Below are 18,965 nucleotides of genomic sequence, written 5' to 3' on the forward strand. Positions count from 1 at the left end.
CAACCAGGCTCCCCAGGGTCTGTGCATGCTGTACAGCATGACCGCCAAGCCCCAGGATGGTGTGGACGGGGCCCGGCACCCACCATCCCTGTCACAGGTGGAGATGCCTGTGCATGTATCACAACATGCCCCAGCCCTGGGGTCTGCAGTGAACAGAGGAGGAGAAGGAGGGCTCCTGGGCTCCCTCTCCCCTGTGAGCACCGTGCAAGCCCTCCTGCCCCCAGGGAATGGCTGACATCTCTCCCTGGGGCGGGGGTGGCTCTGCGTCCAGCTGGAGGAGTCCGAGTTCACCTGTGCAGCAGCCGTCAAAGCACGGAAAGCAATGGAGGTGGAGATTGAAGACCTGCACCTGCAGATCGATGACATTGCCAAAGCCAAGACGGCGGTGAGGACCCAGGATGTGCAGGGCCAGGCTGGGGGCTGGGGGAGAACAGAGCTGTGACAGTGGCTCCCTTCACCCCAAAGAGGGACCCTTCCCCAGCCCAATCCCTTGACGCCAAGGCTTTCTGTGGGGAGAGCAGGCTCCCCTCCTCTGCCTCTCCCCACTCAGAGCAGAGGCCTGGGAGGGGGCGAGGTGGAAGAGGGAGCCAGCAAGGACCCATCTCCCTGTTTAACCACCTGCTCAAGGGAGCTTGGCCGCAGGCCCTAACACCATAAATAAAGGCAGCTAATGTGGCTGAGGGATGTAAACAGGTGCCTAGAGATTAGCGGAAGCACCGATAAGAGGATGGGATGGCTCTGTTTCCCTCCCCTTCCCCTGGCCAGCCCACTGACAAGCCCAGGCAGCAGCTAATTAGAGCTCTTATTTAATGCCTCCCTTTTAATTCCCCACCTCTCCCACGGCCCATCCATCGGCTGAGAATTCATTATTGAGATGCAGCCACCTGTACCTCCTTGGGCAGGGAATGGGGCAAGGGAGGATACTGGGCTTGGCTCTGGGCTCTACGTCCCCCAGCTAGTCACCTGGCCACCGAGAGATGCCAGTCTCCCAGGCCTGATTTATCCCTGTGACATTTGTGCTCCTCAGCAGTTTTCAGGTGAGTAATTCAAATTCCTTAATTGTGTTAAAAAAGGCTGTTATAAAATTACCATTTTATTTAAATCCGAGTTAATAAATTTCTTGGCGGAGGCTTCCCCAGCTCCCCACAGCCTGGTAACAAGATGGATGGGGCAGAGAAGGAGCCAACGCAGTCATTTTGGTTTGGAATTACAGGCTAATAGATTCATTCATTTCCTAAAGCTGCTGTTGGCTGTCTCTTCCCCTCCCCCCAGGAGTGGACTGGCTCTGGGGGCTGGACAGCCAGGGAGCAGGCAGTCCCAGGGGAAACGAGAGTCCAAGCCAGGAGAGCATCACAGATTTGAAGGGTCCTATCCTGGGGCCTGAAGCGGGCAGAGAGCATGCAAGTTGGGGCCTAGACCGCTAGTGCCAGGACGATGGGTCGTTTGTCCTGGGCACACCTTTCCTGCCTTCTCATTAGCCTCCAGAGAGCTGCCAGAAAGCAGCTGTCATTTAGCCCAGGTCCGCCTGTGCTGCAAAGACAGCCCTTTCCTTCGGCACCCTGGCCCACAGCAAGACAGGCAGGTCTCTGAGCATCACTGGGCTGGGAACCTGCTCCAGTGGGTGGGCCTGGCCTCATTACCCCCTCCCACTGGAGGTGGCACGGGGAAGGTTTGGACTTGACACTGAGGGCCGTCAGACATGCCAGGCCTGATGCCCTCTGATCTGTCTGCCTCCATCCAGCTGGAGGAGCAGCTGAGCCGCCTTCAGCGTGAGAAGAATGAGATCCAGAACCGGCTAGAGGAGGATCAGGAGGACATGAATGAGTTGATGAAGAAGCACAAGGCGGCCGTGGCTCAGGTACCCTGTGCAGGAGTGCCCCCCCATACCCCACACCACAGACACTGTCCTCGTCCTTCTCATAGGTCCCCAGTACCGCCATGTCTTCTGGGAGGTTGCAGGGCCTGTGTGCTCTGGCACTCAGCATGGGGTGGAGTGGGCTGGATTTGGTGCTTATGGGGGATCCCCATCCTGCTTCAGTACTGTCTCCTTTCCCAGGCCTCCCGGGACCTGGCTCAGATGAATGATCTCCAAGCTCAGCTAGAAGAAGCCAACAAGGAGAAGCAAGAGCTGCAGGAGAAGGTGGGGACCAGGGTCTCCCTTAGTAGAGAGAGGGTGCCAGTGTCACTGTGTGTGGGTCCGAACCCCCAAGCTCACGGGATAGCAAATACTTCTCCACCATTAGTAATCCACCGAGCAGCATCAAGGAGTGCAAAGGGCTAGGCTTGGGGCCATACCACCGTAGCAGACATCTGGCTTCAGCTGCCTCATTTCACATTCCTATTCCCTCTCTGGTCCTTAGCTTTCTGTTTTCTCTACAAAGAGCAAACTCTGTGCCAGCACTGGGCCAGATGGGAAATGCCTCTGGCTCAGGGCCCCTTCCTTCTACCTCCCTGTGCATCCCTCCCTCCCTCAGCCTTCCGGTCACCATGGTGATCTTGTGGCCCCAGACTCTGCCCCCTCCCTTTCCAGGCTCACTTCTTTCTTCTCTTCCTGCCCCCTACTTCTCAGCTGCAAACCCTCCAGAGCCAAGTGGAGTTCCTGGAGCAGTCCATGGTGGACAAGTCCCTGGTGAGCAGGCAGGAAGCTAAGATCCGGGAGCTGGAGACACGCCTGGAGTTTGAAAGGACCCAAGTGAAGCGGCTGGAGGTGGGTGTGCACTTTTGGTCCGCAGGGAGCAAGGCAGAGCTGCCCCAGCAGCTGGAGCCACGCATGCTCAGCAGGGCCAAGCAAGCCCGTGGACACTCCTCAGAGGCCTCTGCTAAGCTGCCAGGCCAGCTGACAGGCGGGTGACTCCCCCACCCCCACCCCCACCCGCCTGGCCTGCTCTCTGGGCACCGTGGAGTCTGCCTGCTTTACATTCTGTTTCCGTGCTTGCTTTCCGCCAAGGGACCAGAGCAGCTTAGCTCTTCGTCTTCATATTTTCCTCCACCACCATGAGCTCCCCCCACCGGTCCCCTCACTCTCTCTCTGGCGGGGTCATAAATATGCAGCGGATGGCGCCACTTCTGTGAGGGCTGAAGTGTGTTCTCTCATCTCACCAGGCTCTCTCTCTCTCCCTTCTCTTTTTATTCCCCTCCTCCTCACTTCTTCCCACCCTTCCCATCTCTGCTTTTTCTCTGTCTCTCTTCATTTTTCTCCGTTTTTGCCCCGTTCCTTCTTCTCCCTGTGTGTTTTTCCTCTCCCTAGTCTTATCCCTATTTCTTCCTTTCTCTCCACTCCCTTCCTACTCTCCCTCTACTTTTCATTCTCTTCCCCTCAACCTTTCTCCTTTTTCTGTCCAGCTCCTTTCTTCTCTATCTTTTTACCCCGCCTTCCTCCCCACTGTAACCTCCATTCTCTAAATTCAGTCCTCTCTGTTCCAATCTCCCAGAGCCAGCACGCCCCAGCCCCCTCCCTCTCCGGCAGAGCAGGTAGGAAGAAAGAGGCAGGCAGAATGATCTCTCTGGGTTACACCCCTCTCGCCCTATTTTTAAGTTCTCCTCCTCCTCCTCTAGCTTGTAGACATTTGTCTAAGTGCCACCAGTTCTCCATGAGAAGTGTGTTCCTGGTGTGTGTGCTAAGGAGCAACCCTACCACCCCCCCATCAACCCCTCAGTCAGTGGAGCAGGCATTGGGGTAGGGATGGAAACAGGTGACTGTGGGGCTGGCAGTGGATGTTGGATGGCATTAATACCCTTGACCTAGGAAGAAGATATGGCTGAACCTCCCAAGACAGGGTCCCAGTCCTCAGGGAAGCTGGCGAGAGTTAGAGGAGACTTAACAACAGTTCATGTCCTGCCTTGGTGATATTTTGATCCCATTTTACATATAGGAAGGGTAAAGTAGGTTGCCTAATGTGACAAAGCTATCAAAGGACAGAAGAGGCCATTGGTCTGGTGGATTCAGGGCAGACCTGCTGGACTTGTCTCCTTTTCTCGTGAGCCCTAGTCCCTTTCCTCAGCTCTATCTCTCATTTTCCCTTCTGCTCAGAAAGGCAATATTGTGGTTTAGACACACAGAATGCTAAACACAAACGGCCCTTACAGATCATGCAGCCTAGCACTGTTATTTTAGAGACACAGAGGCTGGGGGGCTGAGAGGTGGAGACCCCACAGCCAGTCAGTGGTAGAACCAGGGTTAGAACCAGAAGCAGAGTCCTTCCCTCACACTCTGTCCCGATCTCCAGGTCATTTCTTGCTCAGCATCCTTTGGCCCAGCGGGGAAAAATGTGTTCAAGTTTCTAGGGGAAGAGAGATTCATCAGGCTTAGAGGAGTGGCTTTGTGCTTGGAATCTGATGACTATTTAGTCTCCTCCTAATCTGGGAACTCTCGGTAAAGCCATTTGCTTCTGAGCACAGGATCTAGCTTTTGGAGCTTCCAGGGCCTGGTCTCTGAGGGAAGCCCTGCTGCCCGTGGAGGCCCCACACGTGGTGTCTATCCGGACAGGCTTAGGCTCTAGCCAGAGCACTCCTCCAACCTTGGGAATGATAATGATGATAGTAGCACCTCTCACCTTCCAGAGGGCCTTCACACGCATTACCTTGTTCGGTCCTTTAAAAACCCCCAGGGGAATAGGTGTCATTCTCCCCATTTTACAGAAAGGCAAAGGAAGCCACCTCAGAGGGCTTTGGTTGTTTGCCCACCTGGCTGGTGGGTAGAGGACCAGAGCTGGACCCCAGGCTTCCTGACCCTGCAGCTCTGTTACAACCCTCTCTCTGCCTGGCTGAGGGGTCTCTCTTCCCACCTCCCTGTCCAGAGCCTGGCCAGCCGGCTCAAGGAGAACATGGAGAAGCTGACTGAGGAGCGGGACCAGCGCATAGCAGCTGAGAATCGGGAGAAGGAGCAGAACAAGAGGCTACAGCGGCAGCTCCGGGACACCAAGGAGGAGATGGGCGAGCTTGCCAGGAAGGAGGCAGAGGCCAGCCGCAAGAAGCATGAACTGGTAACGCCCCCACCCAGCCACGGGGCCCCAAGCTGGCAGCTCTCTGAGTAGCTGCTAAGTGTACCCCTCACCCCTGAGCTGGTGGGGGGTGGGCTGCAAAGAAACCATGGTTTAGAGAATGGGAGGGAAGAGGACATGTCAAGAGGACAGTCCAGGAAGCCCTGAGGGCAGGCCAGGTGGCCAGGGGTGGTACTGGAGTCTCTATCAGGTGAGGCCAGGCCCCAGCAGCCCAGCAACACCTGAGCAAAAAGATCTCTGCAGGCTTGCGGCAGCACCCATAGAGCTGCTGCCTCCCTGGGAGAGACTTGAAGCAGGCTTTTTCTGGGGCAGCGGGATGAGAGACTAGCCCTCCTGTGACCTGGACTGCCTACTCTCCCTCCTAGGAGATGGATCTGGAGAGTCTGGAGGCTGCTAACCAGAGCCTGCAGGCTGATCTAAAACTGGCATTCAAGCGCATCGGGGATTTGCAGGCCGCCATTGAGGACGAGATGGAGAGCGATGAGAACGAGGACCTCATCAACAGGTGAGGGGGGCCTCTAGGGCAGCTTTGGCCCACACGGAGGCCCTCTTGAGCGCCTCTGGAGCAGGCCACTGCGTAGAACAGCTGCAACCTCTGTCTCCCCATCACTGAGCCACCAGTCCACCCTCCCCTCATTGCCAGACCCCGGCAAGGGCCCTGTCCTGCAGCAGGTGAGCGCAGGACAGGTGCTGCCTAGATGAGACGCCCTCCCCTCGTCCTGCCTGTCCTCCCTCCCCAGGCCTCCTGGGGACCTGGCTCTCCAGCTCTGCCTGTTCCAGATGAGTTACTCCCCCATTTAGCTGCATTTCCGATGGCGCCTGCCCCACTCTGGGCAGAGCAGAGATTTAAGGGCCGTGGTGCCTTGTTACTGTGCCAGAGATTTTCTCTCATAAAACCCACCCAGGGAATGGTTTTGGAGAGAGAGAGAGATTTGTAGTCTTAGGCAGAGGAGGAAGTCACGAGGCGGGCAGACCAACAGTCAGGGGTGGGTTCAGGCCCAGGAGAAGCTCCCAGGGCTACCACCTTCCCACACGAGGGCCGGGGCCGGGGCCCCCTCCTGCAGGCAGCCTGTTCCTTGAGGGGGCAAAGGAAAGGTGCCCAGGGCGGTCCTGACCACCCTCTGAGGACAGCACTGTAGCTCATCCTGCTGCCTGATCTCAGCCAGCCAGAGCTGTGTCTTTCTGAGGAAAGAGGAGTCTTCAACTGAGGGGTCCACCTTGGTTTGCCCGTTGATTTTTCTGTCTTCTTCTGGCGCCCTTGCCCACCATTTTCTTTCTGTTTCCAGTTTGCAGGACATGGTGACAAAGTATCAGAAAAGAAAGAATAAACCGTGAGGACTGGAGCGCACACGCTCTCTGCCTCCCCTCGCGTGGTTCTAACCACCCTAACCCCGGGCTCCCCAGCCCACTGCATGCCGCATGTGGGCGCATAGCCTCCCGCACCTCCACCTGGCTAGTCCCTCATGCTAACACCGCTGACTCTGTCCTGAGGAGGTGGGGCAACAGGCTGGGCCCTGCATCAAAGTATAGGACAGGCAACAAGGTGTGCTCCCCCAGGAAGGCTCATGCTGGCCCTCATGCCCTTGGAGGGCAGGAGGAGGGCTCCATCAGAAAGGAGGGCTCAGCCTTGTTCGCTGGTACCCACAGCCTGCTGAGCTCCAGCCCTCTCCTCCCTCAGAAACCAAGTGTAGCTCCTCGCTGCCCTATTTGAGGAAAAGTCTGTCTGGGCTGGGTCAGGCCACATCCCTGGGCTCCTTTGGAGCCTGAGCTGCCTGAAAGAAGTGGGCATGTTTTGTTTTGAAAGGTCTGCCCCCTTCTTTTGGCAGACAAGGGTAGAAGGTGAGGGGCATCTAACAGTTCGTTGTTTGGAGAAAGCATTCAGGCAGCTAATCAGGGCTGCTCTGCCTTGGCAGGGGACGGGAACACAGCCAGATGTGTTTGCTTTACTCCCTGCGGGCACCTCAGGCGGAGGGAGGCCCTGGGCTCGTGCTGGTGCTGTCTGTCAGGTGGCAGGAAGCCCAATAAATCCACCCTCTCTCCGTTTCCTTCTTTCTGGGTGGGAGCTGGACAGCGGCTGCAGATGTGCAGGCCTTCAGGCAGATTGCGGCGATCCTCCGTCAAGTCTGACAGGGCTGCTTTTGGGGGGTTGATTTTAGCGTGGCGTTTGGTTTCCTCCCCCACCCTCTCTTGCCTGGCAGGCCTCCCCCCTGGCCAGGATGGGCTGGCGGAGGCACAGAGGACTCCGAGAGAGCTAATGATAAATGTAATAGTGTGTAACAGTGATAGAGGGCCGCTGGAGCCCGGTTGTCACACACAATTAATATCCCCCGCCGTTCTGTCTCCGTTTGTTTGTTCCCCCGTGACTCGTCTCCCAGTTAACTAATAGCACATGAGCCTGGATATAAATTGTATTTGACGCGAGGTTTAATTCCAACCATTTAAAATTTCAACTGCCCCCTGAGCCTGCCTGCCCCTGGAGTTTGTTTACGGGCCCGATTATTTAAGGAAAAGAACCCAAACGTCGTCTATATGCTTGAAACTAAAGGGAAGGCGAGGGCAGGCAGGCCAGCTTCTCAACCCACTCGCTGCTCTGAATGTAAGGAGGAAAATTCGTATTCTGGACCCACGACTGTCTGTCCCCTGTGTGTTCCAGCCCTGCCATGCTTGGGCTGTAGGAGCTTCGAGGGCTGATAAAATGCGCGTTTAAGATCATATTCTAAACCATTGCCAGGCACACGCGCACACACTCGGGTGCGTGCACACACACACACACCCTGGTGTGCACTTACGCAGGCGCACGGGGGGCGTGCAGTCCTAGCTGGGTTCCTGCCGATGGCAGAGAAGTGGTGTGGCTCCTTCCTCAGCAGCTCTGGGCCCCAGCTCCAAGTTATCGAGCGAGCGTGCTAGGGCGGGCAGAAAAATAATGTTTCGATTTACTTAGAGATACAGTTGTTATTGCCATAACCTTAATGAAAGCAGTAAACAGCGCAGTATTAAGGGAGATTTATACAGAAACGCTTTTAACATGTAGACATAGATTTTGCGATGCATACGGCACCTCCTTTCTAAAGGCAATCAATATGGTTATGAACAGTGGTGATAAATTACAGGCTCTGAAGCTAGAGAAGGAGGTTTTTTGCACGGGTGTATAAATCAGATGGTATCGGCGTTCCATGGGGCCCGTGCACTATAGTAAATCTGCCAGGCTCAGATGGGCACGGGGCTTGCATTAGCGGTTTCGGGGCTCTCTGCTAAACTCCTGTTTACTCGGGGCATCTACCAGCCTTGTCTTTGTTATAATTCTGTATTTGACGGAAGCACATAAAATACGCCTCTTTATTCCCCTCCCCACAAGTCATGCTCTCTCAGTCCCCAGAACAGTCTGATAGTTTCTTCTGTGTATGTGTGTGTGTGCGTATGCGTGCATGCATGCACGCACACGCACACACACACACGCCTGTGTGGCTGTTTATTCAAGAACATAATTCAGGAATAGGGCTGCTCCTGTCGACACAGATGAAAGGAAATTTATATCAAGGAGAAATCCTAGCATATCTGTAGCAGGGGAATGTGGTGAGCAGACATTTTGCAGAATTCTAGAAGCATTCTCACTCAGAAGCTGTCTCCAAACCCCTACTGCTTTGTGAGGCGGTCACCATGACTCCAGCTAAGAATTTGACTCCTTTGGGCTTTCCTGCCAGTGGAGAGGGCTCAGCCAGCTTGGCCAGAAGAAGCACTGGAGAGCAAGAGCTGGAGGCTGCCTGAGGGAGGGAAGAGGAGACATGGCGAGAGAGAGCCTTTGTTCGGGACTTTCTGGGCCAACTGGATCTCCAGGGTGCCATCTGAATCCTGAAGCTGTTCCAGCCCCTCAGGAAATGCTGCTGCCCCTCCTTGTCCTTTCTCTGTTTCCTAAGGGCCAGGGAAGTCACAGGATGGGTCTGGGATATGGCTATAGTGCCCAGGTTGGTGTTGCCACCAACTAAGGTGACTCCAGGTTCAAGCTGACTTGAAGTCACAGTGAAGCCCTTCTCTTCTCTGCCCCATAGCCGGCAGCCCAGCCCTTGCCATGAAGGCATGGAAAGTGGCAGCAGCTATAGCCACATTTTGGGGAGTGGGAAGACAGGAAACAGCAGAGTAGGCCTAAGGAATAGGTGAAGGGCCCGGGACTCCTCATGTTAACCAAGAGCCATTTAACTGTAATTGATGAATGGATGGTCTCCTTGTCATTGTCATTGGGTTGGCTGGCTGAACAGCAGCCTGTCACAGAAAGTGAGATGGGAGGTGCCTCCGTGCTCCTCAGGGTCTTCTTGGTGGTTGTCACTGAGTGTGGCCTGCTGAGTGGGGACAGGGTCCTTGTGAATGGTGTGCTGTCTAACCTCTCTGTTCTCCCTGACTCACTGATGCGCATGCCCCACCCGCCCCGCATCCCACCCCTGCCCAAGACAAACCGGCTGCCACTCGAGCACCTGCTACTGGACAGTGAGTGATCACCTCTTCCCCGGCCTTGCCTACCCTTCTGCTCCTCATCCCACAGCGAGGGGGACTCAGATGCGGACTCGGAGCTGGAGGACCGAGTTGACGGGGTCAAGTCATGGTTGTCAAAAAACAAGGGGCCTTCCAAGGCAGCTTCAGATGATGGCAGCTTGAAGAGTTCCAGGTGAGCATGTGGCCTTGAGTTGGGAGGAGGAGCCCTAAGGATGGATGAGCAGCGCCTTGATCCAAAGAGAGCAGGCCTCACGTCACTTGCATCTCTTCCCTGGTGCGCACGTGTGTGTGTGTGTGTGTGTGTGTGTGTGTGTGGTGGTGGTGGCGGGGGGGGGGGGGGGGGGGCCCAGGCCCCCCCCACCCCCCACCCACGTGTGGAATGAGCACAGGAGGCTCAGTTTCTTCTTAGTCAGGGTCTGCATTCCTAGGTAATGTTTTCCTACCAGGCTCAGGGCTTTGGTTTGGTGTGGGTTTAACTTCATCCCCACTTATCATTCAACAAATGTTGATTGAACTATCTGATAGTTTGGGCCCTTGGAATCAAAACTGGCTTGGGGCACAGGGGGACTCTGGATCCCACAATGCTGGACAGGGCCAGCCCGGGCCAGCTCTGGACCTCTGAGGTCTTAATAAGAGTAGCAGCAAAAAAGACACTGCTTCCCCTGACTCCCTTCTCACAGCTACAGGCACATTTCTGTCTTTCTCTGCCCATTCTCTCCTTTCTCCAATCTTTTCACTGCCGCCCCCTCCCCCCCAGGCCTTCTGCTAACACCCATTCCCTGGGGGAACTTGCTGCTCTGTTTTCCAGCCCAGTCACAGTCTTCTGATCACATAGACAGCTACCTTGGAATCCAGGGCTCCACCTTCCCCATCCCTCACCTACTGGCCAGCCTGGCAGCAGAGAGGGAGAGCAGTGATCTGAGGGAGAGCCGTGCTCTGCTCCCTCCACTCCTGTGGCCACTTCCCCGCTGCTCCCCCACCCCCCAGTTCCTCCCCAACTCAGAGCCTTCCTGATCCCCAGGGCACACCCTTCCCCACCCCCTCCCAGAGACTGCAGGTGGGCTGGGTAGAAAAAGTAATCCTTCTCCAGCTCCCCTGAGGCTCCTTCCCACATCCAGCCCCTCACCACAAGCACCACAGCCAGGGCCCCTCTAATTGGTTTAATTTATTCGGCCCAACAACATTTTGTTATTGCAGATAATGCCACCTTCCCCGCCCCGCTGCCTTTCACCGCGCGGCTGGGCTGCGGCATGGCAGGAGGCTCCAGGTAGTTGACAATGAAATAAATTGAACTAAACGTTTTAGAGGGGGAAAAGTGACGAAATAGAACAATAGTCTAATTTACATGACATTCTCCATGAAGCTATTTTCACTGACGCAAATTATTTTGCTTCATTTCCTCCGATGCTCTCACGGCCACTTTCCAGAGCTGCTGTTGATTTCTCCTCCTCTCTCCTCCCTCCGCATGTCTTTATTCTGTAGGTTTAATGCTTGTGCCTCTCTCTCTCTTTCTCTCTCTCTCCTTCTCTCTTTGCTCCCCCTAATCCACTACTGGTTCGCTCCTCCCCGGCCTCTCTCCTCCCTCAGAACAGCCCTCAACACCCTCGGGAAGGAGGGGAAGGAGGGCAAGGGGGCGGAGGAGAGGCCGGCCTCCGTGCTGAGCTCCCTGAGCTATCGGAAGCGGCTCACCCTGAAGGACTCCATCGGGGGCACTGGGGACGAGGATTCGCTCTTCACCACCCTGAGCGAGCGGGCAGCCTCCCCCGAGAGGCCCCCCCGGAAGGCCCGTACGGGCCCCAAGGAGGAGCCAGGCCAGGGCAGGAAGTCCGAGGAGCCTGGCGAGTGCGGCTCCGTCTTCTCCGAGGTTGGCAGCCTTGCTGGCCGGGGGCCGGAGAAGCGCTGGGGCTCTGACTTTGACCGGGCCTCGGCCGTCTCCGCGCCGGTCAGCCGGGCCTCCTCGGCCACACGGCGCGGCTCTGGGGAGGACGGCGCCCGCTCCTCCATGAGCTTCTCCCTGTCGGGCTCACCCAGTTCCCGCCGCAGCACCTCCCGGCTCGACAGCCTGTCGAGGACCCTTAGCCCTTCCTTAAGCCAGGCCTCGGGCCTCGGCCGGGAGAGCCCTGATTCCCGCCTGTCCCTGGGCCAGAGCTGCCTGGATGAATGGGATGATGGAGCCACTGTGGCCTTGAGTGAGGCCCACTCACAGTACAGCCACCCGTCACTGGCCCGCAGTCTGTCAGTGCCACCCCAGCCACGCGTCTCAGCCTCTGCCATGGATGAACCTCTCGGCTCCAGCGTCCGCCCGGTCAGCCGTCGCTCCTACCTGGACCCAGACCTGGAGGCTGCCATCAACGAGGTCTTGAGCTACAAACCTGTCCCATTCCAGCGGAGCAGCCTGGAGCCCGACTCCGAGGAGGACGACCGGAAGAGCATCCAAAGTACCCGGAGTGCCCAGCTGGAGCTCCCAGAGCGAGCCACCAGCATCCGCCGGTCAGCCTCTGCAGCTGATGTCTCTCGGTCCCGCAGCAGCCGGAAGAGCCGGAGCAGGAGAAGGAGCAGGTCCAGCTCCAGCTCCAGTTCCAGCTCAGAAGATTCCTCGGAGTATAAGCGGAGGAAGAAGGGGCGCTCTCGAAAGAGCAAGAAGAAGTCCAAATCGAGAAGAAAGAGAGCAGAGACGGAGTCTGAATCCTCCTCCTCGACATCCAGTGGCTCTACCGTCTCAGGCCACAGCCGCTCAAGTGTGAAGAAGGGCCCGGCTGCAGAAAATGAGGCTGGGCCGGCGCGCCGGCAGTCACGGAAGGAGGAGAAGAAGCGCAAGAAAGAGGTGGACAGCCTGATGATGCGGTACCTGTACCGGCCCGAGAGCGACTAGCGCAGTAGGTGGCACCTGGCGTGCAGTGCAGCATGGCGTGTGCCACTCGGTGTGAACTAACGCGCTCCCGCCCCACCCCCACCACCTGGGCCCCTCCGGCGTTCCTCTTGGCAGGCCTGGCCTCAGAGAGCCTCCTGGCTACCTCGGAGAGCAGGGGCCAGCTAAGCTGGTCCGTCGTTCCCAGCCCTGAGCCCAACCCGCTGAACTTGGTGATGTCCATCACAGCTCCCACTTATCAAGTCCTTACCCTGGGCAGGGACCTCCTAGATACTTGCCACGCTTTATTCACTTCTTCCTCACACTAACCCCATAACAAAAGTCTGATTAGTCCCATGTTATAGAAGAGGAAGCTGAGGCTCAGGGAGGTTAAGTCACTCGCCAGGGTCATATAGCCGGGAAGTGATTTTGCCAAGACCTGAATGGAGTCTATGCAACAGTCCTCCATACAGCCCAAGGCAGAGCACATGGGCAAAACGTTTACTGTGTGTGCCCAGTAGCACCCACACAGGAGCTTTTGTTCATGGCCCTGACAGGCTGACCCCCAGATGTGAGTTGGCGCGTCAGTGGCCATCAGCTATTATGGGGCCTTGTGCTCAGCTCCCCAGGCCCTGCAACGCCACCTTCCTCGCTGGCATGGATCTCAAGCCTAAGAGTGCAAGGCTTACAGGGCTGCAGCCCCCGCAGCACCGCACCCTGCAGCAGACCCAGAGATGCCTGACTCCTTCCCCAGCCCTCCCACCTGAAGCCCACACATGGGCGTCTCCTCGGCTCTGCTGTCTTGTAAAGTTTTAATGAATAGAAATTAGCAGCTGCTGAGTGACAGCCCCCTCCTGGCTCTCCTGCCTCCCCCAGTCTTCTTCCTGCGGGGAGGGCGATCTAGCGATTAGGCCCTTCTGCCCACCCCCCACCTCAGAAGAAAGGCAAAGACTGACTCATTGGAATCGCGTTGTTGCAGTTTCCCTGGTGGGTGGTGACATTTGGATCACCCTGGTTATGTGAAGCTGTTTTCGGCATGGTTCCCTCCCGGGGCAAGCTTGCTGCTTCCCAGGAGGTATGACCCAGAGTGCAGCCCCCTGGGGCACAGGCTGTTTCCCAGATGCATGAACTAACACACACCGTTCACGTGCTTGTGGGCTTCTTGTGCAGTGGAGCAGCTGGACAAGTACACTGACTTTGGCTGGGCTGTACCAAAAGGGACCAGTTGCGTTTTAAGGAACGAAACCAATGGAAGTGAATGTTACCTGCAGCTGTTTGGAGCTGGGTGATGGGATGGGATTAGAGGGGATGGGATGAGGGAGGTGGAACTTGAACCCAGTCCAGGCTCATGGCCAGCTCAGATTCCTCAGGCCCTGAGCTGCTCTGAAACCAAGCCTTGGGCTCAGCGCTGCTCTGTCGCTCCCCACATGTGGCAGGTGGTCGCAGGGTGCTCTGGAAAGAGCAGGAAGCATCTCAATTGCACTAGGGAGCTGTTGTAGTCAGCTCCATAGTGAGAAAAGACGGGAGTCATAATATTGTGTCTACCACCTCAGCCTTCCCCTCTGCAGCCCTGCTGAGTGTCCTGCAGCCCCAGGGCAGGAAGTCAGTTGATGGACCATGGCGGGGAGGTTTGGAAAGCAGAGAGGGCCAGGCCCTTCTGAGCACTGCACTCCTAGCTGAAGAGGGAGACATGGGCCTAGCCAAGCCATCCCACTCTGACTGGCAACTGGTGGATTTTGGACCCAGTGCCCTCAGCTCATTGTCATCCTTGACCCCACAGCCAGCAAGAACAAAAACACATAAAGCCTGTTTCTTCCCCCAGCCACCAGCACAGTTCCTCTTGTCCACCAGGAAAACAGGAGTAGTCCTAAGACCCTACACAGCACCACCTCCGAGGAGGATTGATTCACTGCGGGTAGAGTGGGCACCGAGCCAGAAGCTAGCCAACCAATACAGAGCCGGCGAGAGAGGGACAGGGGAGGGAGGACCTAGTTGGACTCAACATGACCTGGCTTTGGGTGGATAAACTGCCAAGAGTGGGGGTGGGGGCGGAGTGGTGGCTTAGCTTCCCATCTGGTGGTGAGGACAGAGAATTCAGAACACCAATGCATGCATAGCAAAGGCAAGGGGAGGGGGCTGCCACCCTGGGCTTGCCCAGCAGGAATTAGCTTATGTACTAAATTGTTTGTGACAGCGTTGAGCAGGAGACACTGGCTTGTGGGGAGGAAAGCTTTTTAAACAATTTGGTTAAAATGCTCCAATTGCCAGCCCTGACTCCTGCCCTGGGGAGGGGGCTCACTGCCTGCTTTGGTTCTCTGGCAGCTGCGGCAGTAGAACCCCGAAGGAGACTGGCCAAAGAGCACCCAAGGGAAGGAGCAAGGGGGTCTTGCGGCTCCACAGAGCAGGGGAGAGGCATGGAGTTTCCCCCCTCCAGCCGCCTCTGCCACTGGGCCCAGCATTCGGATGGAACAGTGTTGAAACCCAGCTGTTATTTATCCGGCTGGCTGCCTGGCAGGCACAGGAATGTGGGAGTAGGGGCTGTGGCCCCACTCTGAGGAAAGGTGCGAGAATGGAAAGGAGCACCCCCGGGCTTCCCAGCAGTGCCCCATTTGCATCTGGGTCCCAGCCCTGGCATCTGCTTGGCCCCCCTCTGCCCACAAGATAACCCCACTGTCTTTCCACGTAGCCAGTCCTTCCTTTGCCCGACAGCAGACCTTAGCACTGGGTGCCCAGAAATTCTGTCTAAAAAATTAAAACCAGGCTCCCACTAATTTAGAATTCAAACAACCCGAAAGCTAAAATAACCCCAATTTTTTCTGTGTTGCACAGTCATCATTAAGCTTTATAATTTTGTCCCTGAGACACCCCAGAGTCCTTAAGTGCCTTTGGCCCATCAAAGTAAGACTCATTTATGTTCAGTCTAGTTTGTATTAAATGTGTTTTGTGCTATTCTGATTCCTTTAAAAATGGTAATTCATTCATGAGAAATACGATAACTATTAACCAGGCTGCCCCATTCCTGAACCATTTTGCATAATTGAACATGTATTCTATCAGGCTCTTCCTTCTCCCCACAGAGAGAGAGAAAGACCTATCTTTACACACTCCCTGGGCTCTCACCCAGGCCAGTGGGGAGAATTCAGGTGTGGTCTTGTTTTCTCCTCGGGTCACCCAATCTAGGGGCAAGGTGGAGTCACCAAAAGGCTTCAAAGTCTAAGAGTCCCGGGTTCAAATTTACATACTGGCTGTGTGACCTTGGGCAAGACGGTTCATCTCTTTGAGCCAGCTGCCTGTGACATTTCATAGGGCTATTGTGAAGAATGAGACAGCATATCCAGAGTGCCTGGGACAGCATCTCACACACAGGAAATATTCAATGCCCAGATCCTTGCTTCACCACAGTTGGAAAAGCGAAGGATGTGGTTCTTTCTTGCAGAAAGAACCTGTTTCCTGTTTCCTCGTCTTTGAGTTTAGGGATAGAAGAACTCTGAAAGGGCTAGGAAATAAGGGCCCTCTCAGATTCTTTTTTTTTTTTTTTTTGTGAGGAAGATCAGCCCTGAGCTAACATCCATGCTAATCCTCCTCTTTTTGCTGAGGAAGACCAGCTCTGAGCTAACATCTATTACCAATCCTCCTCCTTTTTTTTTTTCCCCCAAAGCCCCAGTAGATAGTTGTACATCATAGTTGCACATCCTTCTAGTTGCTGTATGTGGGACGCGGCCTCAGCATGGCCGGAGCAGCGGCACGTCGATGCATACCAGGATCCGAACCCGGGCCGCCAGTAGCGGAGCGCGCGCACATAACCGCTAAGCCATGGGGCCGGCCCATCCTCAGATTCTTAAGTCAGGATTGTAGGCAGCGGGGTCACAGAATTCCTGTTTATCCCAGGGGAAGCTCTCCAGGATCTGGAAGCAGGGCTGTATCCCTGGGTGCACGGGGCAGGGGTCTACTGAGTGCAGGGCAGATAGGGGTGGAGCCACCCTGGGCTGTATTTTCTCCAAGAGTGTTGAAATTATAGTGCACTTGAACTGGCAGGGGCAATGGAGGTGGGAGGAGCAGGGGATGGTGGCTCTTAAGGCTTTGAGAAAGAAAGAGAAGAGAAGGTGACTGGAGCTGGATGAGGTCCCATCCTTGCTCGATGCCATGAGCCCACTCCATCCAGGGGATAGTGCTTCTTCACATCTTGGTGGGGGGATAGCTGGGGGCTGCCAGTAACCTGATGAAAACTCTACGGGTTGGGTTATGGTACCAAGAAAGGGATGGCTCTGACACCCTGAGACAGAGGTCTTGCCAGTCCTACTTGCTGAGTCTCCATTCCTTGTGTTGAGTAGATGATGCCATGGTCAAGGGCAGAAATCCTCACAGGCCTTAGGAAAACCTGATTAGGAGAAAGGATTAAGATCTGGGAGTATTCAGTGGGGAAGGCCCTCCTTCTTAGAAGGAATCTTTTTAGAAATAACTGTACCTTAGACAAGTTGTACACATGTAATCACCAAAGCCTACAGTCTCTGTTGTGGTCCATGGACCACCTGCATCAGAATCTTCTGGGGAAGGAGTTGAAAATGCAGAATTCCTGGGTTCCACCCAAGAGCTATCGAATCAAAAGTTCTCAGGGGAAGGACCCAGGAATCTGCAGCTGATTCTTATGCGCACACAAGTCTGAGACCCACTGCTCCGCAGCATCACTTTCCTCAGAATTTTCAAAGCTTTCAGAGTCAAAACAATGTGCTCCTTTCTCTTACTACTCTGAGTATCTTCTGGGAAAGCCGGGGAAGGTTTTTACTTCTCAATTTGTGGTTTTCGGGCAATGCTATGACAGGGCTTACTGGGCCTCCCCAGGCCCGAAGGCTTTGGTGCTGAAGGTTAGGAGTGTCAGTCCTCCCTCACCTCATTCTTCTCTCCCTGCAGCCCCACCAGCTACTGGAAGTCCCCTGCCCCTGACCGCTCAGATGATGAGCACGACCCTCTCAACAGCACCTCCAGGCCCCAATACTCCCACAACTATCTGAGTGACAGCGACACAGAGGCCAAGCCAATGGAAACCAACGCATAGCCCAGGGGAATGGTCCACACCCCTCCCACCCACGGCCTACTGCTGCCATGGCACCTCTCCCAGGAAATGGCAGGGCACAGGTGTCACTCACCGGACTGCGGATCCACATGGGAAACACCCAACCCTCTTCGGTCACGGGGTTTTCCAGGCTGTGGGTGTCTGGCGTCTCCCCATGGAAGAGGTCCGGGGAAGAGGAGCTTGTGAAAAGAGAACTTTTTGCTCCTTCTGCCTCCAAAATGCTGTACTCTTGGCTTCTACCTTGGGCCACCGTGGGCAGTGGCAGGTGGCTTGGCACTGCATAGAGCCAGCAAGTTGACCTCCATCTCAGCCCCCTGCTCAGGGACGGTGGACAGATTGCCTACTGGGACATTCTAGGTTGCTGGGTCCATAGGGAGGAGTTGGGGGCGGGAACAGCAATTCCTTCCCCCTGGCTTGGGGTGAGGGCTTTCTCTTCTCAGTGCCTGCTGTCTTTTTACTTTCTAATTTAAATACCCAACCTCTCCATCACAGCTGCATCCCTGAGAGTGGGAGGGAGCTGCGGTGGCAGCTGGGACCCCCGGGAATGACTAGGGGAATCTCATCTCCATCTTCCCTCTTCAGAGAGCAGTCCTTTCTCTGTGCAGCTGGAGAGACTGGTCAGCAGAGCTGGGTCCGCGTGGGGAGGGGCTCTCAGGTGCTTCTGGGTTTGGAGTGAACAAGCCTACACAGACAGGGGTGCATATGTACCATCCAGAACTTCCAGCCCCCACCCCTCTTCGTCTCATCCGTGTGTTAAGTGCAATGACCTATTTAAGAGTAAACCCATTCCACCTACGCCAATTTGGGGCTTATCCAAGCACTGCCTCCCTCCTGCTCTGTCCAAGTTGCCTGGACCATAAGGTCAACTTGAGAGGGAAGGCCTTGGGTTGAGGGCTTGTGATCAGAAAAACTGAAGATGGAAGTTTTGGTCAGCACTGATGTGTGTTAGACACGAGTCCTCGCCCTGTGTTCTGAGCCTGAGTCATTTTTCTTTTTCCAGTCGCCCTGCCCCCCAACACTTATCCCAGATATGACAACATGCTGCCTGATGGTCCCAGCCCCTACGCTAAACGTCATCCCACCAACACCACCAAACTTGGGGGCCCAAGGGCAGTGCCTGGTGCCACTCCCATCTGCTGTCCCCCCTTCTCTCCTGCAATTGGTTTGTACTCATTGGGCTGTGCTCTCTCTTGCCTGTTTACCTGATGTATGGAAATAAATGTCCTTTTCCTCCTGGCTCCGCCAATTTTCCTGCCTGTTTCTTCAGGCTCAGGTAAAGTCGAGGGTGATCACAGGGGAGCAGAGTCAGGATCCTGGTGGTGACCCAGGGGAATCACCCTGGTCTCTAGCCTGCTCCCACGTCAGACCAGTGCCACTCAGAGGGCTTTGGCAGGTCATTTGGGGCAGGCAGAGGAAATGGGATGAGAAGATTGGTCAAGGAAGACACAAACCCACCTTTTATTTTAAGAGCCTATGGATTGTCATTCAGGTTGGCAGAGCTGTCCAGGTCTACTCCTCCCCTGGCCTCCACTTGGGAATGTTGGGGTCTCTCTGATTGTTA

At 55.6% G+C, this 18,965-nt stretch overlaps 1 protein-coding gene across 9 annotated transcripts in view; it reads left to right on the forward strand.

The window, feature by feature from the left end:
* MYO18A (myosin XVIIIA) overlaps positions 1-18,640 on the forward strand; it is a 96,382-nt gene extending 77,742 nt beyond the window's left edge. For 4 of the 9 annotated variants that reach the window (XM_087440702.1, XM_087440703.1, XM_087440704.1 and 1 more), the window contains 10 exons: positions 272-385; positions 1,742-1,858; positions 2,057-2,140; positions 2,570-2,707; positions 4,797-4,982; positions 5,366-5,505; positions 6,287-6,331; positions 9,535-9,657; positions 11,073-12,361; positions 17,242-17,381. In XM_087440702.1, coding sequence (XP_087296828.1) covers positions 272-385; positions 1,742-1,858; positions 2,057-2,140; positions 2,570-2,707; positions 4,797-4,982; positions 5,366-5,505; positions 6,287-6,331; positions 9,535-9,657; positions 11,073-12,357 — 2,232 coding nt within the window. In that variant the 3' untranslated portion in view covers positions 12,358-12,361; positions 17,242-17,381. Of the gene's footprint in view, positions 1-271; positions 386-1,741; positions 1,859-2,056; positions 2,141-2,569; positions 2,708-4,796; positions 4,983-5,365; positions 5,506-6,286; positions 6,332-9,534; positions 9,658-11,072; positions 12,362-17,241 lie in introns of all 9 variants that reach the window. The other 5 variants (XM_087440707.1, XM_087440708.1, XM_087440710.1 and 2 more) reach the window with 2 other exon arrangements.
* The last annotated feature ends 325 nt before the right edge of the window (positions 18,641-18,965 follow it).

This window comes from Ceratotherium simum, chromosome 16, assembly GCF_057802395.1.
Source record: "Ceratotherium simum simum isolate JZ-2026a chromosome 16, ASM5780239v1, whole genome shotgun sequence".
Lineage (NCBI taxonomy): Eukaryota > Metazoa > Chordata > Mammalia > Perissodactyla > Rhinocerotidae > Ceratotherium > Ceratotherium simum.